This window comes from Arctopsyche grandis, chromosome 2, assembly GCF_051622035.1.
Source record: "Arctopsyche grandis isolate Sample6627 chromosome 2, ASM5162203v2, whole genome shotgun sequence".
In the NCBI taxonomy this organism is placed as follows: domain Eukaryota; kingdom Metazoa; phylum Arthropoda; class Insecta; order Trichoptera; family Hydropsychidae; genus Arctopsyche; species Arctopsyche grandis.
Window position 1 is genome coordinate 6,056,079 of NC_135356.1, and position 25,576 is coordinate 6,081,654.

At 34.5% G+C, this 25,576-nt stretch overlaps 3 protein-coding genes across 7 annotated transcripts in view; 2 read left to right on the forward strand and 1 right to left on the reverse strand.

Annotated features, from left to right (window-relative positions):
* Positions 1 to 9,867, forward strand: part of msk (importin-7 msk) — a 31,055-nt gene extending 21,188 nt beyond the window's left edge. The window contains exon 14 of the mRNA XM_077446208.1: positions 8,950 to 9,867. Within this exon, the coding sequence (XP_077302334.1) occupies positions 8,950 to 8,968 (19 nt within the window). The 3' untranslated portion in view covers positions 8,969 to 9,867. The remainder of the gene's footprint in view (positions 1 to 8,949) is intronic.
* LOC143922853 (deformed epidermal autoregulatory factor 1-like) lies at positions 4,971 to 11,235 on the reverse strand. 2 transcript variants are annotated; one of them, XM_077446209.1, is made up of 4 exons: positions 10,532 to 11,235; positions 6,526 to 6,765; positions 6,227 to 6,453; positions 4,971 to 6,049 (listed from the first exon to the last, which is right to left on the reverse strand). In XM_077446209.1, the coding sequence occupies exons 1-4, from the start codon at positions 11,154 to 11,156 to the stop codon at positions 5,867 to 5,869; spliced, it is 1,275 nt and encodes a 424-aa protein (XP_077302335.1). In that variant the 5' UTR covers positions 11,157 to 11,235; the 3' UTR covers positions 4,971 to 5,866. The 2 variants fall into 2 exon arrangements, with proteins under 2 accessions (XP_077302335.1, XP_077302336.1); XM_077446210.1 differs by having other exon boundaries at positions 4,977 to 6,049; positions 6,526 to 6,759; positions 10,532 to 11,191.
* A 3,147-nt stretch (positions 11,236 to 14,382) lies between these two features.
* Positions 14,383 to 20,650, forward strand: LOC143922854 (asparagine synthetase [glutamine-hydrolyzing]-like). 4 transcript variants are annotated; one of them, XM_077446213.1, is made up of 12 exons: positions 14,383 to 14,544; positions 15,228 to 15,361; positions 15,439 to 15,564; positions 15,636 to 15,876; positions 16,869 to 17,045; positions 17,130 to 17,302; positions 17,439 to 17,616; positions 17,702 to 17,846; positions 17,924 to 17,986; positions 18,638 to 18,811; positions 19,735 to 19,878; positions 19,961 to 20,649. In XM_077446213.1, the coding sequence occupies exons 2-12, from the start codon at positions 15,248 to 15,250 to the stop codon at positions 20,082 to 20,084; spliced, it is 1,659 nt and encodes a 552-aa protein (XP_077302339.1). In that variant the 5' UTR covers positions 14,383 to 14,544; positions 15,228 to 15,247; the 3' UTR covers positions 20,085 to 20,649. The 4 variants fall into 4 exon arrangements, with proteins under 4 accessions (XP_077302339.1, XP_077302338.1, XP_077302337.1 ...); XM_077446212.1 differs by having other exon boundaries at positions 14,392 to 14,541; positions 15,228 to 15,367; XM_077446211.1 differs by having other exon boundaries at positions 14,404 to 14,544; positions 15,228 to 15,367; positions 19,961 to 20,650.
* The last annotated feature ends 4,926 nt before the right edge of the window (positions 20,651 to 25,576 follow it).

Sequence of the window (25,576 nt, forward strand, 5' to 3'; positions counted from 1 at the left end):
CTCGTATCAATTATGTTTAGATAAAAGCAAAAAAAATCTGCCAACAAACCAACAAAAATCATTGTCATATTCGAATTCAATGGGTCAAAATGCTCAGTGTTATTAGTATATAAATTAAGGTGATCATTCGTATTGGCTTTACCAGTACAGTACTGGTTTGATATCTGTCCTTGGAATGTGCCTGTTAAGCAACATTGAAATCGATTTTTTTTTATTTTCATAAATGTGCATACATGATTTTCTAATATTAATACATTTACGTTCTTAATAATTCACATATTTAGAAAAATGTCCTGGATTTGTCACATAACCTAAATGTAAAATAGTCACCTTAATTTATAGGTAAATTTAAGTTTGATAAACAAATATTTATTATTTCATGAATGAGGCTGGGTGTCCAAATGTGGGCTTATACTTCAGCCCACTGGCAGTAAAGGGTTAAATTAAAATAGGGCTAAATAGAAATAAAGCACACTTCGAACGTAGTCCATTGCTTCCTCGTCATAAACTGAATTTTTTTAATTTAATTGAGGGATATGTATCATTTCGAAGACTAACCCAGCCTCGACACTTGAATATAAGATGGATGCTCACCTACCTCATACTATCCAGAAGTTGATCTGATCGGCCATTCCAACGAATTCTAAAGATTTTACAACATTGATAGTGCTAATGATCCTTAACAAAGTGATACAGTATTTATAGTGCATACCTGAATGATATTACATACAAACATATATATATATATATATATATATACACAAAAAGTGTTTCTGTAGCGTAATGCTATCCCTACACATGTAGTTGCTTTTATTTAGCTAATATGTAAATATTAAAGTGTTCATACTCGAGATATTAATAGTATGGTCATTTCCATCTCACTCTATATAACATATGATACATGTATTATTAATTTGACATTATAACTAGAATACAAATATTTCAAATCACTCTCAATACATATATGTACAGGGGCGGCTCGTGACTTCAAAAACAGGTGGGGTACAAGGAGGGTAGAACACCCCCTACATATTTTTTTTCCAAAAAAAATGAACTTGATATTATTTATAGTAACATTTTATGCAAGGAAAATTACTTTTTTTTTCTTCAAAAAATACATATATCGACTTTTTTCATTGTGTTGTGAAAAATCAAAAATGTTTAATGATAAAATTGACACATTGTGATTGACAATTTAACCCTTTGAATGCTGACCAACGTTGATCGGCGTTTTGTAAACAAGTCCATGAACCTGAAATACGCCGATAGGCGTTGTATTTTGAGTATGTAAAAAATAAACAAGAATACTACCCGCTAAGCCTTTACAGGCAGCATTGAAAAAAAATGCATTGAACATGGGTCGTGTAATCCATGTCAATGTTTATAAAGACCGGTTTACACTGCCATTTCTGAATTTATAACCATAGCAGAATTTCTCGATGGAAATCTCTAACTGCCGAGTATTTTAGATTGTGGCTTGTCATTTAGATTGTGAGCATTACATTTTAACAACAATGAAGAAGATGGAACTAGTTTTGGAAAAATACATTCATTAATAGACTTCTTTTGTTTATTTTATATTGTTGCAAGATATATTAGAGAGTCTAAACACACCTTTACAAATCTCGAAATCTTCGGCGGTAGTTATCTAGAGTTTGTTTGGAATGGCTACAATTTTTATACCGGCTTTCTAAATAATTCTAGTTGGAAATGTCGGCGAAATTTTCAGCGTGGCGGGCTTTCAACAGAAAAGACGTCAGCACTCAAAGGGTTAAGCATACATATATAGTTAAAATATCGAAAAACGTTGACAGTGTCGACTATTTTAAAAATCGTATAGATAATGTAGACGACCATGGCCGACCTATTCTGCCCCAAATAGACCTTTTCGCAGCCAACTAAAAGCGACATTCTGTAAACAGTAAATACGGATTTTTTTTCTCTGCTTTGATTGATTGTCTACACTCTGACATACAGTACCACTCGCAAGTACCAGAGTAGCAGATTATTTGAAGCTGGCGACCACGGGACCACGGCAGATAAACAACCGCCTACGAACCGATTCCGCTGACCGGAAATACTTGAGACACCAACAATATACAAAAATTATTTCCTTGTTTGACTAGAAGAAATGTGTGCAGTGCCCCGGTTGCCGTTAAAGACGAGCCACCACTGCATATGTAGTACATATTAATTACTATTTTTATTCACATTTATACAATAATATTCAGTGCAACGTCGAAACATTTACGTGCTTAAAATTAAATTTAAAAAAAAAACCTCATTATAAAACAAAAGAAAATTATTTTTTGTTGGAAAAAACAAAAATTGTTTTATCTTATGTCAATTGACACGTTCATTCAATCTTACATAATGAAAAACATTACACAACTATTAATAAATAAACTATACAATTTAAATAACATTAATATATATATATATATAAAAAAAATGTATTTACATACAATTTTAAATAATCAGTATTAATGACTATATATATTCCACAAAATACATATTTGAAAAGTATAATTTTAGGAAATAAACTACCCATTACACTCTCAGCCAATCGGAAACAAAATTTTCTCATAATGTATTTATATAAATATATAATTGATAATTCCATTGTCATTTATATTGAATTGCCATAAATAAAATAAATATAATCGGGGCTAGGAGTTCGTTCGAACACATAATCACTGAACGGGTACTTAATGTAAATATAATAAGATATGATAATACACGGTCTATGGACAATATTTGAAATAGTTCACAAAAATTCCAAGTAAACATAGAATCTGCAATCATTGCAGAGACAAAAACGTAAATTACCACGATGACCAATACTGACAATTGAGGGCATCCAACACAGTCTAAGATTAAGTCTTCAATTAGATATATTAATAATAAGCTTGTTAAATACTGAATAAATAATAATAATGTAAATATATCATGGATTATGGAAAATGTAAATAAAAATCATGCTTACTAATCAAATAAATTTCATCAATATTTTGACATTGTGTATTTATTAAACCAGGGCTGTGGAGTCAGTCAGTGCAAAATTTACCGACTCCGACTCTTTATCTTATGATTCGACTTCAACTCCAACTCGAACGATTTCAGTAAGATCGACTTTTCTTGCCAAAATATGAAAATAATGGCTATTTTCAAAAGATAAAAAATTAAAGGAATTAAAAAAAATCACTAAAAATTGACATGTAACCCAATTTATTGATTAATTGGTAATTAAATAATTATAAATAAAAATAATATTCGGTCGCACGGGGCGTCAGCTTTAGAAGGGGCGCCAAAAATCAAAATTTGTCAAAGTATTCTTTGTTCCACAAATTTCAGTACATTGGCCAAAAAATAAATAGTATAATTGATATTATCTGATGGCAAAATTTATATAAAAATAATCTTTTAATCTTCCAAAAAACATCACAGAAACAGGTGTTTTTATTTATGTTTAAAATTGCAACATATTGTATTTACTTCTATTTTTAACACATTTTTAAAATATAATATATGAAGATAATAATTTTACATTTACTAAAAAAGGGATTGCGCTGAAATTTATTGGTATATCTTTATACGAAGCGAAAGATTAAAAAAAAAAAAAATATATATATATATATGGGGGCGCAAATTTAGGTTTTTGCTTGGGGTATAATTAAATAATCTAGGGCCGGCCCTGTTCATAGTGTAGTGTAATTTCATAAACAAACCAATCAATTAAATTTTAAAAAAGTATGCGACAGAAAAAACAATGTTTTGGCCACAAAAACATCAAAATACTTGCAGTTCAATTATTAAATTTCAATTTAATGGTGGATTTACTTAAATAAAATTGGAGACTAGTTGACACATACCGCAATAAAGAAATAAATAGTAAAAAAGAGTTGTTGTCAGTTGATTTTTTACGACTCAGACTCCACAGCTTTAAAAAACAATTTCTATCTATGTATGTAAATACTAAAAAAAACATTTTGTATGTAAATATTAATGATCGATTGATTAAAACATAACAAGTAAAAATCTATCATGTCCCTTATTAAAAATTGCATTCAGCTTTCTTTAAAATATTATTCCTTAGTCTTTTACTTAAAATTATAACAATAAATCTGAAAAGTACTCATTTTTTATGCGGAAAAGGTAACTAAATTGTAAGTACAATACAATAGTAAAATAAATAAACATAATTAAATACTTCGCTCGATTACTTCATATTATATGTACATGTATTTGATGTTTTCATATTAAAATCGTAATAATTTAATTAATCAATAAAACAATTATGCAATATGCTGCAGTCAGTTGACAAATAAAAAACAACAACATTATTTTCCAGTTGTTTGGATGCCCTAGTTGAACTGTACCGAGACTAAGTACACAAATTAAAGCGTGTTCCTATTCATGTTAGAAAGAACCAAGTGGGTTTTAATGGCCACATATCAGTAACTTAAGCCCTCTATAATAATTATCCAAGTGATTATCAAACCTAACATAATCTTAAATTTATCAAAATATACAAATAACAACATCTAAACATCAGAAATAAACACAAATTATACAACACAATTCTCAATCCCGGCAAATGTACACCGACGGACAGCTTCATCTTATGAAATACGTCATAATAATACTCCTTTCCTATGCGTACGAACTAAAACTAATATCTGTCTAAGATTATTGATCTTCTTAATATATATTTAGCAGTATATACTGCTGATTATGCATAATCTTTTCACCCAACTGTTTTCCTTTGTCCTTTCCAGTATAATTAACATATTAATATAATCACAGTGACGTATTATGCTTACCTTTAAGGCGTAATTTAAACAATTAACTATAATAAATTATACACATGATGTAAACAAACCATATGTAGTTACAAGGAATCCTCGACTTTCATATACACATGTATTCTACTCGAATACATTTCGCTGCTTTATGCAAATACTGTTTTTATCGATATTCTAAAATATTACCATCATCAGGTACAAACTAATTGCTGCTATAATCTAAGATGTAAATAATAAAGGGGTCAATTTAAAATGAAGAAGATTTAATTTGAAATGAAAAACGGTCAATTTGACATGAATTAGTGAAGTAAAAATATATATGAGAAATAATGAGAGCCTATAATGCAAATTTTATAAGATATAATGTGAAAAAGATAAAGTTATAGGCGTTTAAACAAATAAAATCTGACAAAACGAGAGGGTGTCGAAAAGTCTAACATATAAGGATACTGACCGCTAAACGTCAAGATGACGAAAACGTTTGCATTTTTAAACGTGTCTATTATTACGATTATTTTTCACCATCGCACTATCAGAATCGATTTAAATTTCAATCGTTGACCAAATCGCGCACAATGGCAAAGTTTCAAAACCGTTAGCGAAGTGAAACATAGAAAAGTCTAGTAATTAATAAAAAAGGGTCAATTTAGAATGAAAAACCTATATACAAAAAATGTAAGAGAATGGAAATCTGTTGATAAACTCATTGTTGAAATAAAAAAAATGAACAAAGTTTTCATGGGATTTGAAAATAAAAGATTAAAAAGACAGTATTCTATAGAAATATATATAAACGTTTTCAAATGGATTTTTTTTTTAAGATTGCTTCACATACTTTGCTACATCATTTCAGGAACCAATTCAATTTGAAAGTCGAGAATTCACTTTGTATCGATTGCGGCATGCACCTGGTTCTTTCTAATATATTCTTAATCATACTGAAACATAATGTAAAAAATTATTGCAGTAAATGTGTATATAGAAAAAAAAAACAAAAAAACACTAAATTTGAGTTAGTTTGAATTTCACGGTTCGACAGAGAATATCTCAAAAATTTCGTTTCACTGCGAACTCTCGACGATCAGCATAATGGACTGATGATTGGAATGATCAGTGACCGCCACTCGTCGTGAGCATTCCATCTGATGGGCTGTCCAATCCTTCTTCTGACAGTACGTCGAGCAGTACGGCGTCTGTCGGCACAAAGAACACTCGGCTGAAGCTTCGCGGTTGCAATTCGCACACTGAAACGCACATACCAATTGTTAAACACTCGAATTCCGACAAAAAAAAATAGCCGATTGTTATACACTACACACCACAAAAGTAAAACTTGCTAAATCTACAGTATATCAGGTAAGAAGCCAGTTAGATATGTGAGATGAAATCAAAAAAATTCAACATTCACATCGATAATGTACCTTTTTGAAGGTGGACATTTCGATGTTTTGAAGATGGTTCGAATCTGAAGTTTCGGCTTGCACTTCGACGCTCCCGGCCAAAATGGCATTGGTCTGTTCGCTCTCCTGCAGTTTGACGACGATGTTGCGCAGTTTGTTCAGGCTCCTCTTGAATTCGCTGTAGAATTTAGTCACATGGTCGTTGAGGTCGTCGAACGACTTCAGCAACGCGTTTGAGTCGGCAAGTACTGCAATTTTGAAACGTCGTTAATACAATGCATTAGAAACATTCGTACCCGTAGACTTTCTAGTGTTTATACCTTGTATGCAAGAGTTGCCTTCACCACCCTCCAGCAGCGGGTATTCGCCGGCTACTTCCAGTCCAGCTGCGATATTTGGCCATGAGTCGTCTTTCATCGATTGATTGGAGGCCGGGTTGTTCAGATTCGAGTCACTGCCTTCGCTGCTGTCATCTTGTCGGGATTTCTTTTTGCTATCGGAATCGTACATGCATTTTCTGTTCCTTTTGTATGGTACAAAGAGACGAACGGGTCCTGTGGCTTTAAGAAATTAAATTTTTGTGAAGATTATAATTTGTAACAATCAACGGAGACAGAGTCCAATAAAATTTCAATGTCGCATTGACGCATATAAATTTATTAAAAAAAAAAATCAACCCACATGATGAACATTCATTCGATTTTGTACAATTTATATACATATATATATACAGAAATTTTGCTCTAGACTGCGATTGTATTTAGTAAGTAATATTGTCCATATACATGAATGATTTTAATTTGATTTAATATTATGAAAAAAATATTCACATGGGTTGGTTTAAGTTTAACCCTTTGATGCTAAGATTTTTTTCAAAATCTTAGCGAGAAATGATATTTAAACATTTATAATTTTTTTTTAACATACAGTAGAACCTCAATTTTCCGGATTGTTAAAAACAAAAACACAAATTTTACGATTTTGCTGCTTTGGAATGCATAACGTAAAATTTCGAAAATAAGATGGAGAAATGAGTCAGTTGTCTTCAAAATTCAATGCTCAAAGGACGTTTGTTTCTTGAAAATTTGATCGCAATTTAAATATTAATCTTTAATATTACCAATATGGAAAAGAAAACGTGTTGTATTATCATTAAAAGACAAATCAGATATAATCAATCCTTTAAAAAGCGGTGTCTTAAGACGTTTTTTGTCAAATAAATATGGTGTTGGAACGTCAACGGTCTCGGATATAAAAAACAAAGTGAAAAAATTATGACTTTACTGATTCTTTAATGTCAGAAGATCACACGACAACTCAGAGCGTAAGGTTATGAAAAAATCAGAAAATGAAGTAGTCGAAGAGTGTATTTTTTTATGTGGTTCGTTCAAATACGATCGTCTGGACAGCTAATATCTGGTCTATTATTGTATGAAAAGTATTCGCGATTAGGCAGCTTCAAAAAGAATATCTAACTTTAAGCAAAAATCCATAATTGTTTTTTTCAATAAAGAATCCTTTAATATTGATCTTCATGATATTATACAGTCCCAAGACAGAATATTACGCCACCCCGATCAAACCGCGTTTGTGCCCATTTGTAACGGTTATCAATAATTCACACTAAGATTTTTTGGGCTAGTTTTTTTTGTAAGCTCATCCTTATTTGATACTCTATTCATCAACAAAAAATAATACAACATTATCTTTCAAAATGTCTTCAAAAATAAATCTGAAATGATAGAAATGAGTTTGTTCCTCAATTACGTAAAGCATATATACGACCGTTTCTGCGAAGATTTTTTATTATTTCGTTAACAACACCGTGATTTTTTTTTTTTGATCTATTTAAGACGCACAAGAAATTTAAAGCATAAATAAAAGTATTTTTTTTTACAAATTAATCACCAACTTACCCTAAAAATATAATAAAGCTGCAACAAAAGAAGAAAACACGGTGTTGTTAACGAAATGCTTTATATATAATGCTTTATGTATATGCTTTACGTAACTCAGGAGCAAACTCATTTCACTTTTATTTTTGAAGACATTTTAAAGGATAATGTTGTATTATTTTTTGTTGGTGAATAGAGTAGCAAATATGGATGAGCTTACAGAACTAGCCCAAAAGATCTTATTGTAATTATTTATAACCGTTACAAATGGGCGCGAAAGCGGTTTGATCGGGGTGGCGTAATATTCTGTATTGGGACTGTATATATAAATATAGACTTTAATTGTGATTTTTTCGATTATTCGGATTTTTTATTATCCGGACCACCTTCATTCCCAATTATTCCGGATAATCGAGGTTCTACTGTACTTCATTGACCGAGCGCGCCATTCTTTACTGTGCATTATATTAATATTTGAAACAATACATTTGAAGCGAGTGTTTGGTGGCTCTCTCTCTCTCTCTCTCTTTCGTGGTTGTAAATGCGAACGGGTGAGTGAGATGCACTAGGGGGTGACAATTTATGATTTTGATATTGTAAAAATTTTGCGTGTATTTAAGTTGCATTTAATTTCACGGTGGCTCTTGACCTCTATAATAGAAAACGATTTTTTATTATTCTTATTATTATATATATATATATATATATATATATATATATATATATATATATATATATATATTTATTATTTTTATTATTATATATTTTATTATATTATTTTTATTATTATATATATATATATATATATATATATATATATATATATATGAAAATTCTATATTATTATAGATACAACATATTGGAATAAAGGTCTAAAGGCACTAGGCGACAGTGCGCTACACCGTTGCAGCGCAGCACATCAGAGTTTGTGCAAAAGCCAACTTGAACGTGCCATTGTACTGGCTCCCAAGTAAGTATTCAAATACGACCATTATGACGTCAAAAACGATCGTTGTTAGCAATTCTCGCCGTTTTTATAAACAAAGATATATAGTTTTTAAGCATTCGAAGGGTTAAAATACACATTATAATCGTTTAGTAGAGTTGTGGAGTCATTAAAAACCTTGTAAAAATGGAAAATTCTTTCCCATTTCGAATATCTCAGTACAATATATAATATAGAGTACTGCATAATGAAGTGATGTAAATCATCAACTTTTAATTATTAATTTTCTGTCATTTTGTAGTAATCATGAACAAAATAGGGTCCTTTGAAATTTGGTATTATAAGCATGATATCTCCTGGAAGGAACATATCAAACTGTCCTCCAACTGCTTCATAGAAAATAGAGAGCTTCTCGGTACCGTACAGCGCTGAAAACTAAAATATGGTGTGAGCCTTCTCTATACATTCCTCTATCGCATGAACTAGAACTATGACAAAATTCCAATTTTTACTATTTTTTAAAAATTCGGAAGTCAAAAAAACTGGTAAAAAAAAGACTTTATTTCAGACAACCGCTATTTTGCGAAAAAAAAATTGTTTGACTTTTCCGTAGTTCATGCCATATCAGCATATGTTTGGATTAAGAATTAATTTGCTTTTTTGATTTTAGATTACTAGGAGGGTTGGAATCGTATCAACCAGGGCGCACCATTTTTTTGAGACCCCTCACATCATCAGCCTGTAACTTTTTGAATTTTGAATTTTTTTTTTTTCTATGTATTCTTCAAACATTAGTAAATATTTGGTAAAGTAATGGTTAGAAAAAATGTTTTTTGTTTTTTTTTTATTGCACCTGAAAAAATACCTAAAATTCATGCCTTTAGACTAGAATACCTTCTTAATAAAAAAACAAATGAATATTTAAATATGATAAAACTATTCAAATAAATTTAATAAAACTGAGCGAAGCCGATTATTATTAGATTGTTTTGCTATGTTTAAGCTGTTTATATTACAAATACTGAGTGAAGCTGGATTTTTAACCACTAATAAGCTATAAATATGTGACTATCGTCACATATTGAAATTAGGTATTAGTGAGTGGATTTTTAGTGGCTTTTGAACCATGAGCAATTATGCTTAGGTCATAAGTCGTCCGATGTGCAATATTGCAATATTGAGGATTATTGCTAGTAAATCCTAAACAACACATCATGTCATGCATATGATACTTATATTCACGGTAGATAAATCTAATATGAAGAAACAATTGAAAATACAATAAAATACGAAACAATAGAACGGTACAAATATAAACAAAAAATCGCAATTTTGTACAAAGTAAGTTTTGTACATTCAGTAATACCAATTGAAAAATCACACGTGACGCTTTCGCGCAAAATTGAATCTGATAACAGTGCAATGAGTAGAAAGATACGCAGATATGATTTTCGCACGCGCAAGTGAAATAGACAAATATATTACCAGTATCGTCATCACAGCACGCGCTACAAGTGCAGCTGGTCGCGTGCGGAGTCAAGATACCGTCGTTGATCAGCGTTTGGATGCTCTGGCCACCGAAGCGTATGGATCTCTTCCAATCCTTGCTGGAGGCACGACCGCAAGCAGCTTCAAACTCGCTGGGCGTGTACCAGTCGAGCCCCATCTTGATGCAGCGGCCTCGCCCCCCGGAGCCGAGTCGTGACTTGTAGAGTTCTGCAGATGTGTTCTTGCATCGAACTGGTAGCACGGCCATCTGAGCAGTCTCGGCCCACGCGCTGGCAGCAGCCGCAGCTGCAGCACTTCCGGTTGCGGGGACTGTGGCCCCCGTTTGACTCTCCGGGGGCGGAGCTTCTGCTGGTTGAAAGACTATCTGAGCTGATTTGATATCGGGAGAGCCGGTCAGGTATCCGTTGTCGACGCACAGCAAGGGTTTAAAATGGGACATATGATCGGCGGTGATCACGTTAAAAGCTGTGGCTGTAGTTGTGCCGGTGACCAAGGAGCCTACGCTCACCGGAAGCGTCAACACGGAGTCACCGGGACGCCGGCGCTCTGCCCCCGCCTCGGTCCCTGCCTCAGCAGCTTCTGAGCCCGCTCTACCCTTCATGGCGCGACGCCCTACACCGAAACAACAGGCGATCGCGACACAACTAATATATATATGACCGCTATTATAACGCGCAGCTCTCCATGCTCAACCTTGCCGATGACAGTCGCAATCTAAATACTTCAAGGCAGCAAACTAAAGGTGGCGTTTTATAACAATGAGCATAGATTGCCATATTAAAAATATATTTCAAAAGAATATTCGAGATTTCAGTCTCATTTTCCAAGTTTTAATAGTTGTCCCACTTATGAGTAAATACATAGGAAACAGTGCAGTAATTGGTTATGTAGAAATCGTTGGCTCTTTGATTTTAAAGCTAAATAAACAAACGCTGGATAAACGTCAAGCACTTTTTCGTGGGAGCGTTTTCAAACGCGTCTTACACGATATTTTTGCACCATCGTAATGGCGGAAGATCCATTTACTTATATTGCGGTCTCCGTGACGAGCCAGAGACCGTATTAATGTGCGCGCGCAGAATACAGGAGCAAAAGCCTGTTCCTTTTGTTCCTGTTGTACCCTGCTCGCGCAAATTAAGTGAGTATGTACCGTTTACCATGCACCCTTTTTTTATCTTTTGACTTAGGATCTTTCGATTTTCGATCTTTGCCTAGACCCTTATATTGATGACCAAAATGAGCAATGTGGCAAAGTATGAAAACAATCGGATAAAAGGCAATTTTTTTCCTGAATTGTAAACGTAAAGGAGATTTGTAAAAACATAAACTAGGTAAATTAGTTACATCCCAAAAGTGAATCGCTACCAGGATAACCGCCGCTACGAATATTGCTCGCGCAGGTTTCCTGTCGCACGAAAATTCGTCGCACAGGAAATTTGCTATACAAAAAACTGCCCAAATCTCGTATAAAAAAGCATTTGTTGTGCAATATTGTGCGACAGGAGATCCGAACGAGCGATTTTCGTAGCAGCGGTTATCCTAGTAGCGATTCACATTTGAAATATAATCACCGAACCCGTTACTGAATAGGGTTGCCAACAGGTCTCTTTTTACTAGTCTCTTTTTACTAGCCTCTTCTTATTTGACACAGTTCTTTTGTTCTCCATCTTTTTTATATTTATACCCATGTTGTCCTCTTTTTCAATTTTGACAATAATTTAAAACAGTCTGTACTGAGGCTTTTGCAATATCTAGCCAAAATGCCAATGTAGAAAGAATATTTTCCATGATCAGCGGACAGTGGGCTAAAGAAAGAAATAAGCTGAAAATTTCCACTGTCTGGGATATTTTAAGCGTAGTATATAATTACAATAATATTTCATGGTTAGAATTTTATAAGGAAATAAAAGTAAATTAGAAACGTTTGAAGTGCTTAATTAGCGAAGTGAAATATATAATAGATGAGGCTTGTAAAAAATAAACATTTTTTTGTTATGCGTTCATTTTTTATTTTGTCCATGACACTTGGCAACTCTATTACTAAGTAAAGTCAAGGAGTAGCGATAAGGAAGCCATTTCAGCTTTTTCCAGGGGGGGTATAATCGATGATTCAGTGATAATTCCACACAAGGAAATTTCACACATGTCACTAAAATCTCGATCACGGAACATCCGAAAATTTCATCCATTGAGAGCTGCATTACAGCAACACAGAGTGGCCAAATATTTTTTACATAAAATTGTATGAGATAGAACGTACTATGAGTAGCGCGGTTCGGTGATTATTGGTCACAAAGCGCTCGGCCAAAAGTCACTAAAATCTCTATAACGGAATATCTGGCGGGCGAAAAGTCCATCATACTAACGAGAACTCGATTGCCAAATATTCCGTATTCGCGATTTTCATGACAAAAATTGTCTTTTGGGCGATCGTGATGTAACTAATAATCCAATTACCGAATAGCGCAACAATGCGCGTCAAATTTGCTTTTAGTACCAACTCTAATGTCGCCTAGTGCGGTTAGACCTAAACTTATTATTTTTTTTATTTAAATGATATTGATGTAAGGATTCTATTATAATTTTATTGTAAAGACTGCAAACATTTTGAAAACCGAAAAAAATAGTGGATGTAAATGAGAAAAATAAATATTTTAGTTTGATATACTGTATATTTTCAGAGGAAAACATGAAATATTTGAAAGAAAGAATGTTACTGGCTGAGTTGAGTGTGTATGTACTAAAAATATTTAAAAAAAATCATATTAAACAATTAAATATAAATATTAAATTAAATATATTTAAAAGGTATTTGAAAAAAAATGACCGCGTGGGAATCGAACACATAACCGACGACACATTTCTTTTAATTATTTTTTATTTAATAACTTAATATGCCTACATACATAAGGCCTAGGCAAACTTTTCGAATGAAGGGCCGCACTAGGAATTAAAAATGGGCGTCGGGCCGCAAGTAAAATAGTATTTATAGATTTACATTATTTACTGTCATAAAAAAAATTTCAACATAAAAATTAAGTGATCCTCTAATGGTGCCGTCGACACCTATAATATTACTTACAATATTTTCCATAACCAGTTCCTAAATAGCAACCACAAGTTGGAATATGGGAACTGGATATGGAAAATATTGTAAGTAATAATGTTGGTGTCGACGGCCCCAAAAACCAACAATTTGGCGGGCGGCAGATTGCCCAAACCTGATATATGTATGTATGGTTCGGTGATTACTGGTCACAAATCACTGGTCATAAAGTCACTAAAATCGGTCGCGAGAAAACTAGTTGACCGATTTTAGGGTGTGACCAGTTATCTCGTGACCAGTTTTAGGGTGTGACCAGTTATCTCGTGACCAGTTTTAGGGTGTAACCAGTTTTCTCGTGACCAGTTTTAGTGTGACGGGTGATCACGTGTGATCGATCTAGAGCGACCGGTTGTCCTGTGACCGGTTCACATTTGACTAGTAATCACCGAATCCACTAAAATCTCTATAACGGAACATCTGGCAGCCGAAAAGTCATTCATAATAACGATAACTATCATACTAACGAGAACTTGAGTGCCAAATATTGCGTATTCGCGATTTTAATGGCAAAAATTGTCTTTGTGGCCACCGCAATGTGACTAATAATTCAATTACCGTATGTATATGACACGAATCGTTCCGTTCGCAACGTTGAATTTCACGAGTACCAACCCCACCGGATCTTGATATGTATAAAGATACAAATGGGAATTATTTTAATGATGATCGTTTTACAGAAAATGGTTTTATGGTAAATAATTGTTATCTAAGGTTGGTCAGCGAATTTGCCAATTTATCGAGCGTGTGCAAACAGTTCACGGATTGCGTCAGCCTTGCGCAGTTCAATAAAAACGTTTGCGCACCACATACAGTCAGTTTGCTGGCGGCTGGTGGCGTTCGGTCTACTCGCCTTTTGGAAACACGTGCCCTCTTCTGCAACGTGGTAATCAATTATTCAAATGTTATGTTATAATTTATAAAAATTGATCAAGTGGTGCAATACGCGTGGATTTATAACTTATAAATCCACGCGTATTGCACCATTCGATCAATTTTATGGGATTTTTGCTACACGCTACAAATACGCATGCTCGAATTTAAACAGGGAACATCCATATGCAATCAATGAATAAGAATAATTCATTATTTTAAATCTGCCTATTATATATGTATGTATATATATAAATAATTGTATGCGATTTTTGCCTTTATTCATTTGATATATTATTATTATAAATCAACAAATGTATGGATAAGTATTAGTACATATGTATTCAGATAGCGATGATAGATTTTGAGAATTTTAATTAAACTAGACTTAAGTCTAGTCTAGACTAAACATGCCTATACATATGTAATAACAAGCTTCGCATAATATAATTGATATATATTATTGTTTTGTGTTGCTGTGCAAATTTACATACATTGTACAATATATATATACTTTATCGTGAAATGAATTTGCGTTTGCGATTAATATTTACTTATGAAATAATCTCTTTGTTGCAATAGCGATTACATTTTTTAAAATGACTGCAATTTTATTTACATATGTTTACATAATCATTTCTAATCAATCCTTACTTACTTTGCAATCGTTTTATGCGACTTGTTGTTTCTTTCCAGATACATAATATCGAATCGGGATGTGTGGAATTTGGGCTTTATTCGGAATGGCTTGTCCGTCCTGCTACATCGCCGATTTTAATAACATTGAGCACAGAGGTCCCGACGCTTCGAGGTTGGAAACCGACAAGCGTGTAAAGGTCAAGCGTTTTAAACAGAATATCTGCTATAATGAATCCAAATAACTATCAATTTCTTGTTTCATTTACAGAACGGATGCTTGGGATTTCACCGATTGGCAATCGTCGATGATTTGCATGGCATGCAACCAATGAAAATTCACCAAAATCCGAAGATGACGGTCATCTGCAACGGTGAAATTTATAACTATAAAACGGTAAATATAAATATAAATACTTGTCATGAGATTGAAAATATTAATACGTAATAGTCGTAATAAATTTGCAGTTGGGACAACATTTCGGCTTCAAATACGAGACCGAGTGCGATGTAGAATGTATTCTTCATCTTTATGTGAAATTTGGCTTTGAAAAGGCTATTCAATTTTTGGATGGCGTTTATGCAGTCTGTCTAGTAGACATGGAAAAGAAAAAGATAATGATAGCGAGAGATCCTTACGGCATTCGACCGCTTTTCAGATTTTACAGTGACGTGGATAAAATAATGGGAATTTGTTCTGAAGCGAAAGGTTTGTCAGATTGAATTCAAATATATGGTCCACAAACAACGGTACAGTTTACATATTTCATAGAACCACCGAGTTAAAATTAAAACCCAACTACACTGTATAATATGCCATTAAGTAATTTTGTGACTTAATATTATGATATGTGTAGTAGGTTCAGGTTTTCTTGATATCTACTAGATTTCACTTGAGTAATATTATCTTCAAAAAATGACTGATACATAATAATGTTGATTTTGAAATGCTTTTTATTGTTACTAAATTATGTTCACAATCTTATATCTATTTTAATAGCTACTGATCTACAGATCATTTTCTATTTTACAATTTTATTTTATTTTTGTTAGAAATTAAAGTATTATATAGGTATTATTCAAATGTTAATGTACAGCATAATAGGAAAAAGAGCTCAAAAACCTATTTACAATTCATATAAATGCTCATCATACATCTTATACATACATAATGTTAACTAAAGACTCTCTAAAGTCGACGATCGAAAGCAGATTGTATTTAGGTACTCTGTGTTTATACCTGAAGGGTATAGATCAGGGACGTTATTTGAGGGGCTGGGGTGGGCAGTCGCCCCCCCTAGATTTGAACGGGACTATCCACGTTGCTTAATGTATTATTATGAATTTTAATTAAAATACTGAACCAAAAAAAATAGAAATTTAAATTGTTTAGAACACTGTCAGAAATAAACATGTCGATTATTCCCAGAAAAAAATGGGGTCATGCTTTGAAAGATATTTTTAAACTCGTTTATCATTTAAAATTATTTTACTATTAATTTTATTGATAAAAGTATATAGTAAATAAAAAAATGATTAAAAGAAAGATTTAAAATTCATATATGTACTTTTTTTTTTTTTCAAGATATCAGTTTTTTAGTTGTTTCTGTACAAATATAGGATTTTTTGTTCGATCCAACAGTTATTGATGAAATTTATTGATTTTAGTTGTATTGAAATATATATAATTGTTTCTTTTAGGAATTACAAATATTGCTAAAAAGGTGAACGTGGCTGAAAAATTGGATCAATTTAAACCTGGTACTTATGAAGAATATTCATTCTCCGACGATGGGTCTATTGAGTTTATCAAAAAATCGGAATATTTCTCGACCAGAGAAGACGTCAAATTTTGGAAAATGGTGCCCCATTCACAAGGTTATATTTGACTGGAAGTCGATTGTGTTTATTTTATATCGTTTTAAATATTCAACAGTCACCCAAGATGCTTTAACTCAACAGATTTTAAGGGTCCGGCTGATGGGATTGTCTCTCTATTAACGGAAGCATGTCGTAAAAGGCTGATGTCGGATCGTCGTATTGGTTGTCTGTTGTCTGGTGGGTTGGACTCTTCTTTGGTAGCCGCTCTCATCGTAAAACTAGCCAAGGAGGCAGGCATACCATACAAGATACAAGTACGACGACAGTCACATTTTATTTTGTATTTTTCTATTGAATTGAAACTGCTATACATTATGCGAAGTGTATAAAAAATTGCTTATCTTTTAAAAGTGTGTGGTGCCAAATTAAAATAAGATTTTTTGGTTTTAGACATTCTCAATCGGCATGATAGGATCGCCCGATTTGGTCGCTGCTAAGAAAGTAGCTAAACACATTGGCTCCGAGCATCACGAGGTACTGCTCACAGAAGGCGCTATTGCTTTAGCTCTCACTCGGGTGATATATCATTTGGAGTCATTCGATATCACAACGGTACGAGCTGGCGTTGGTTTGTTACTTGCATTTTTTTTTCTTTTAAATGTAAAATTTTAAGATTGACATTTTTTTTATTAGTTTTTTCTTTATCTCTGCAGGTATGTTTTTGTTGTGTGAGTATATCAAAGATAATACAAACACAGCGGTAATATTCAGTGGAGAAGGTGCCGATGAATTGGCCCAAGGCTACATTTATTTCCGAGACGCTCCTGACACTGATGCAGCACATGCCGAGAGTGAAAGGTTTCTTTCTTTTATATTCCTTTGATTTTATATTTTCCATCATTTAATTTTATATTTGAATTGTTGTACATTTTTAGGTTGCTGTCCGACATATATCTTTATGATGGCTTAAGAGCAGATCGTATGACGGCTGCATTTGGGTAAAATCTTATTTATTATTATAATCTACTAGTGGTTTTACGCCGGCTTGGTTTGTTGTTTGTAATAAAACCAGAGAAATGTTATAATGATAGAAGCGCCCTTTGGAATACATTTATTGTTTCAATACACTCGTACCGTTTCCATAACTACGCAATATTGTATTGCTAGCTGTCACCGAGACCCTTTCATGAAAAGAGACCTTTTCATATAGGATATTAATTGAATAATATGTTACTTAAATGATCAATTTACTTATAAAAATGTATCCCATGTTGTTTATTGTGTGTTTTTGAATGCATTGTGCAATTTTTAACGATGCACTTGCCCATTTCCCTTGCCTAGAGAAGTTTTTATCGGACATACGTCGACCACCAAGCATCAAATATTCGATGATCCCAACAAATCTTTAAAGCTTACATACATAGGTAAAAAGTCTCTTTCGAAATTGCGATAGCATGTAAATTTTACGTAAGTCTCATGCTAGATTGTTTCGAATATAATACATATTATTGAGAAATGATACATGATTTAGTAATAATATTTTAAATCAAATCCAGCTGATAAACTGACGCTACTTGTGTACAGTATAGTTATTACATATGTATACTGATCATGAATAAACCACATAATAATGAGATTTATTGTTACAGCTTGGAAGTACGTTGTCCATTCCTCGATATTGACTTTACTCGTTACTATCTGAGCTTGGATAAAGATTCCAGGAGGCCAAAAGGTGATGTAGAAAAGTATTTACTTAGAGATGCCTTTGAGGGACAAAATCTTCTACCAGCCAGCATTTTATGGAGACCCAAAGAAGCGTTTAGGTAATTCATAAATTTATCCAAACATCCCAACACAATCAGTTCGGCGTTACTTTAGTATGCGGTCTCACTGTCTCAGTTCTCGCGTGACACTGAGATTGAATAATATCGACCCTAACAACCCAATCTTAAATGTATAGGGCCAACTTTAACTATCCTGACCCTTAAATATTGGCTGCTAATATATGTATATATTTTTTTAAGTTTTATTTCATTAATATTTTCATTAAAAAAACATATCTTAGCAGCCAACACCTATTTATTTAAGGGTCAGGATAGGTTAGGTTAAGTTAAGGTTGGCCCTATTCATTTAAGATTTGGTTAAGAGATTTGTATCTACTGACGATATTTTGATAGAAATAATTCGACAACATTATGGGGCGGCAGGAAAAAACAAATATTGTAATAAACATTTCGTTGCTACGATACAAATAAAAAAAAATAGTGGAAGAAAAATCGAACGAGAGTAAACGGCCACTTCCGGTTGACGGATGCTTATCAAATTATATACATAACTTGGTATTATGCTTAAACTTCTAGATATGAAATTTCAGTTGAATAAACCCAACGGTTTCTGAGAAAAACATAAAAAACCTCGATTCTCTACACTAAAAGTACTACTTCCGGTTCAGATAAAAATATTTAAAAAATATAAAGTTATAAAAATTATTATTTCTATCACATGTAAATAAATTTCAGTCCGATTTAGTTAACGGTTTGGGAGATAATTGAATTCAAAAACTTAAAAAAAAGAGGACACCTATAAGAGGAGGTACCATTTCCAGTCAACTTAAAAATTTGAAAAAAATTTACGTCATGTCGATAAGAATTTCAGTAACTGATACTAAGTTTCAGTTCGATAGGACTAACGGTGTTCAAAAAATCCCAGGTTGCACCATCAATTCTATGTCACATTATATTTTCAGCGACGGAGTTGCAAACAAAGAGAGATCACTTTTCAAAGTCATCCAAGATTTGACTGAGGGTAGAGTTTCAGACGAGGAGTTCAATTCCTGCGCACCGAAATTTACACACTGTAAACCACTGTCAAAGGAGTCTTACTTTTATAGGTATATTTAAAAAAAAAATTGAAATAATGTTTATAATTTTTTTTTTATTTTTTAGCGATTTATTTATTCTCTTTAATTTTAGAAAATGTTTTGAAAAATATTATTCCGCGTTCGAGCATCTCATACCTTATTTTTGGATGCCAAAATGGAACGATGATGTGACAGATCCATCAGCAAGATACATCAAACATTACAAAAGTCATTAGACATCAACCATTTAACCATTTTACATTGAAATTATTATATTCACTATGTGTTGTAATCATTATATTAAAAAAAAGAAGTGTTTTCATAAGATGAAATATAATACATATTTACATTGAAATTATTATATTCAATGTGTTGTAATCATTATATTAAAAAAAAAATATGTTTTCATAAGATGAAATATTATACATATTTACATTGAAATTATTATATTATAACAGGTAAACCCCAATGCGCGTTCCTGGCCAATTACAAACAATGCAGCATTTTTATTACATAAGTCACTGAATTACGAGACACTGAAAACTGGAAATTAACGAGACATCTATGAATTTTAACTTTTACATTAATCATACTCAAATAGTAGTGACATATGTATTAGGTAGGAAGGTTTTTAGCCAATTTTTAATTACACCGTTTCAACAATGAAATCAGAAAAATTGGCAAAACAATTTTCAGAGGAAAACATGAAATATTTGAAAGAAAGAGTGTTACTGGCTGAGTTGAGTGTGTACGTACTAAAAATATTTAAAAAAATCATATTGAATAAATAAATCTAAATATTAAATTAAATTTATTTAAAAGGTATTTGAAAAAAAATTGACCGGGTTCGATTCGGTCAAAAATTGACAGAATCGAACACAACCGACGACACATTTCTTTTAATTATTTTTTATTTAATAACTTAATATGCCTACATACATAAGGCCTAGGCAAACTTTTCGAATGAAAGGCCGCACTAGTAATTAAAAATGTGCGTCGGGCCGCAAGTAAAACAATTTTATTAGATTTACATTATTTACTGTCATAAAAAAAATTTCAACATAAAAATTAAGTGATCCTCTAATGGGCCTAAATAGCAACCACAAGTTGGAATATGGGAACTGGATATGGAAAATATTGTAAGTAATATTGTTGGTGTCGACAGCCCCAACAACCAACAATTTGGCGGGCGGCAGTTTGCCCAAACCTGATATATGTATGTATGTATGGGGACTAGTCTAGTTGTGAAGGTTTTCTTCACCACCAGTCCGCCATGTATTATAGACAGGTTCGTCTGTGTTCGGTATTAATACAGCTATATGTTGAATATGGTATTTATTTGGTAGTAAAACGTATACACAAGTATGATTAATTGTTGGCAAAAGTATGTCGTTCAGCGGTCTCTGGATATGGTAGAGTGTCGCTGGCTCGGCATTCGTTTATGTTCAGAAGGTCTCTGGATGCGGCAGTGTGTTGTTGGCTCGTTGTTCGGCTATGTTCGGAAGGTCTCTGGATACGGCAGTGTGTTGCTGGCTCGTTCGGCTGGTTGATCTTCCAAGTCCGCGTGGTGTAGTGGTGGCTGGTCAGGAGCTGTATGTCGACTGGTCTGCTGTTGTGTGTCGACGCTTGCTGCTGTGGGTCGACTGGCGTTGTTTGGGTTGTACCTCCTTTTATAGTGTTTCTGGAGTCACCTGACCGATGGTGGTGGTTTGTTGATGCGTAAGCGAGGAATTTGCTTTTGTCGAGGGGTAGAATTTTCTGGAATGATTGGCGCCGTTCCGCTCGATGTAGTTTAATGGTGGTGTCGTGTTTCGACCGTTTTGGTTCCACTCGACTGGTATGTATGGGGACTAATCTAGTTGTGAAGGTCTTCTTCACCACCAGTCCGCCATGTGTTATAGACAGGTTCGTCTGTGTTCGGTATTAAATACAGCTATATGTTGGATATGGTATTTATTTGGTAGTAACAAGGTATACACAAGTATGATTAATTGTTGGCAAAAGTATGGCGTTCAGCGGTCTCTGGATATGGTAGAGTGTCGCTGGCTCGGCATTCGTTTACGACGTGATCTGAACTACGCAGCCTTCACAGCAGCCCACAGCGCTGTCAACACACACATGTACCCCGCCTACATTGGTGACCCCATCTTTGAACTACGCAGCCTTCACAGCAGTCAACAGCGCAGTCAACACGGCAGCCCACAGCGCAGCCTACACAACAACCAACAGCCGCCACGAAAGCAGCCCACATCGCAGCCTACATAGCAGCCCACATTGCAGCCTACATAGCAGCCCACAGCGCAGCCTACATAGCAGCCCACAGCGCAGCCTACATAGCAGCCTACATAGCAGCCCACAGCGCAGCCTACATAGCAGCCCACATCGCAGCCAGTCGACCCACAGCAGCAAGCGTCGACACACAGCAGCAGACCAGTCGACATCCAGCTCCTGACCTGCCACCACTACACTACGCGGACTTGGAAGATCAACCAGCCGAACGAGCCAGCAACACACTGCCGTATCCAGAGACCTTCCGAACATAGCCGAACAACGAGCCAGCAACACACTGCCGCATCCAGAGACCTTCTGCACATAGCCGAACAACGAGCCAGCAACACACTGCCGCATCCAGAGACCTTCTGAACATAGCTGAATGCCGAGCCAGCGACACTCTACCATATCCAGAGACCGCTGAACGACATACTTTTGCTCAAATATAATACCTTTGTACAACCATAGGCAAACAATAAAACTTTATAAAACAAGCACAACAGTGTTTCGTTAGGCTGGGATACGGTCAACACATACCTACCCCGCCTACAAGGGTGTGACCAGTTTTCTCGTGACTAGTTTTAGTGTGATGGGTAATCACGTGTGACCGAATCTAGAGCGACCGGTTGTCCTGTGACCGGTTCACATTTGACTAGTAATCACCGAACCCACTAAAATCTCTATAACGGAACATCTGGCAGCCGAAAAGTCCATCATAATAACGATAACTATCATACTAACGAGAACTTGAGTGCCAAATATTGCGTATTCGCGATTTTAATGGCAAAAATTGTCTTTGTGACCACCGCAATGTGACTAATAATTCAATACCATAGCTCGTGCAGCGAAAGCTGGCACGTACCAATACAAACACGTATATTGTGTCCGTGAATATATGAATAAGATTTTTTGTATCTGTTTTCTAGGACAATCAGTTGGTCCCTTTCATACGCACCCACTTTCCGAGCATGACAGATACAACAATTAGTTTTGTATTGCTCTAAAGTGTGCACTACAGGATGATTTTTTCCAGTTTCACTGGTCAGTCACCGGTCAACCCCCACAAACTGACGTAACGCGTTCTTATATTGTTTGCTAATTGGTTAATTGGAGTTAGTTCATTCGAATTAGTGGATATATGATAATAAAATGCTTTGTAATAAAATTGGATCTGGGAAAACACTATAGGGGATGAACGAATGAGACGACTGGCATGTTAATGCACGTGTTTATTATATGACAGCTGAAGACAGAGTGAGTAGTAGCTCTCCGAACCCAGCCGGGTTGGTCCCCACTCGCAGGAAGGCAACCAAACTCGACCATGTCGTATAAGCGAGCCGCCACATCACTCCCCCCCCAGCATCAGCGATACCAAAATTACAAAGAAACAAATTTTACAAAAGAAAAAAAATTGTTGTTACACAAAGAGAAAAAATTATTACGTGGGGAGAAAAAAAAATGTTGACGTGGGTCGCGCATGACTCCACATCCAGCTGTCAAGATCGTCGTCTCATTCGCTCCCCCATTTTTTAAAAGCACCTGTCGTCGACGTTGTGGCTGGACGTCGGTAGGTAGGTAGGTAGGTAGCCGTGTCTGCTCGTTTATTGTCACCCGCGGCCCGCGACGCGCTCTGTTGATGGCGATGGGGGCGCGGCGGGTAGCTTCTCCCGCCTGACTCGGCGAGGCAGGGATGAGCGGCATGTTGAAATTGATCGAGGCTGCGTGGCTCGATGTCGGGGGTCACCAGTATGGAGGATGAACGAATGAGACGACTGGCATGTTAATGCACGTGTTTATTATATGACAGCTGAAGACAGAGTGAGTAGTAGCTCTCCGAACCCAGCCGGGTTGGTCCCCACTCGCAGGAAGGCAACCAAACTCGACCATGTCGTATAAGCGAGCCGCCACAACACTAACGGGACAATCTCGCGAAATTATGTATAATGTTTTCAACTATTTCATGCATCGTATAGTGAATAGTGAATGTGACGAAAGAAATAGTTTTATGAAAAATTTATATGCTTCAACTGCGGAAGCAACTGGTGTTTCTAAAAGAAATGTTCAGCGAATTGTTTGTGAAGTACGAAATCAATTTGTGGTGGCTAATAAACCGCCAACATCGCAACCTTCAATATCGGAGCCATCAACGACACAACCTATATCTTCAGAGTCATCAGTTGAGGTAGGATAGTCACAGTGCTTTCCATTGTTCCATTGTTGTAAATCCTTTGTAAAAAAGGTTCGGCAAACCTTTAACAATGCATTTACAACCTTTGAACAATACGCGGCACCTTCTGGGTCCGGTGACTAGTCATCAGATCCAGCAGCATCCACATCTTCATCGACTGTGCGAGTTGTTTTAAGGACACCGGCAAAAATCGTGTAAGGTTATCAAAAATAACTACAGTGGATAGTTTTGATCAAGAGGTCATCAAGCGAACTATCTACGATTTTCATCTAGTTCATAAGACATTTCCGACCCTACAAAAGTTATTAGAAGTTTTGAAAGATAGTTTAAAATATAAAGGTGCAATTTCTTCGTTAAAAGTTATCGTTCGTAGGCTAGGTTTCAAATGGAGAAAGATGAAAAATAATAAACAAATACTTATTGAAAAAAGTGTAATTCGACTGAAGAGATCCATATATCTTTCAAAATTAGAAGAGTATAGATTGCAAGACCGCCTTATAGCAAATAAACAACAAAGTGTAGCGCTTTCTTTGCGAATTTATTTTATTATCTTTGTAACGGTCGGGACTTAAGAGGGCTGAACACCAGCGCCTTGTCCATACAAACGTATTAGACTTCTCCCTTCCTCAATTATAGCACTAGAGAAATTATTTTTTAATGTGCTATGGATATCCACCATTGGAATGCATCTATCGTTTTATTATTTTGAATAGTTATTTTTTATAGGAGCTAGGAGCCGCCAAACATCTATAAAATCGCCTCTTTTTTACACCCACGAAAAGAGTCCAGCGTGCTTATTTAACGGTCGATTTAAAAAAAAATACGCGCATAGTTGCACAGAAAATATCTTTTTCATACCGATGATGATTTTTTTTTTAAATTGGTCCAGTTTTGGAGGAGAAAATAGGAGAATACGAAACCTCGATTTTGTCGATTTAAAATACGTATTATCTGGTCGAAGCGAAACTGTCGCATTCACTCAATATATATATATTGATATATATATATATATATATATATATATATATATATATATATATATATATATATATATATATATTTAGTCGCATTCACTCAATATATACATCGAAGAAAGGAACGGCAACAAAATTAAGGTTTCGGGTGTACAGCCCTCTTAATACTAGCCCTCTTAATAAAATCCGTGTTAAAGTATTTTATAAATTTGATGATACTCTGAAAATATATATGTCGGTTTTTATTTATAAGTTAGATAAGAAAATGTTACCTAGGTATTTCGATAGATATTTT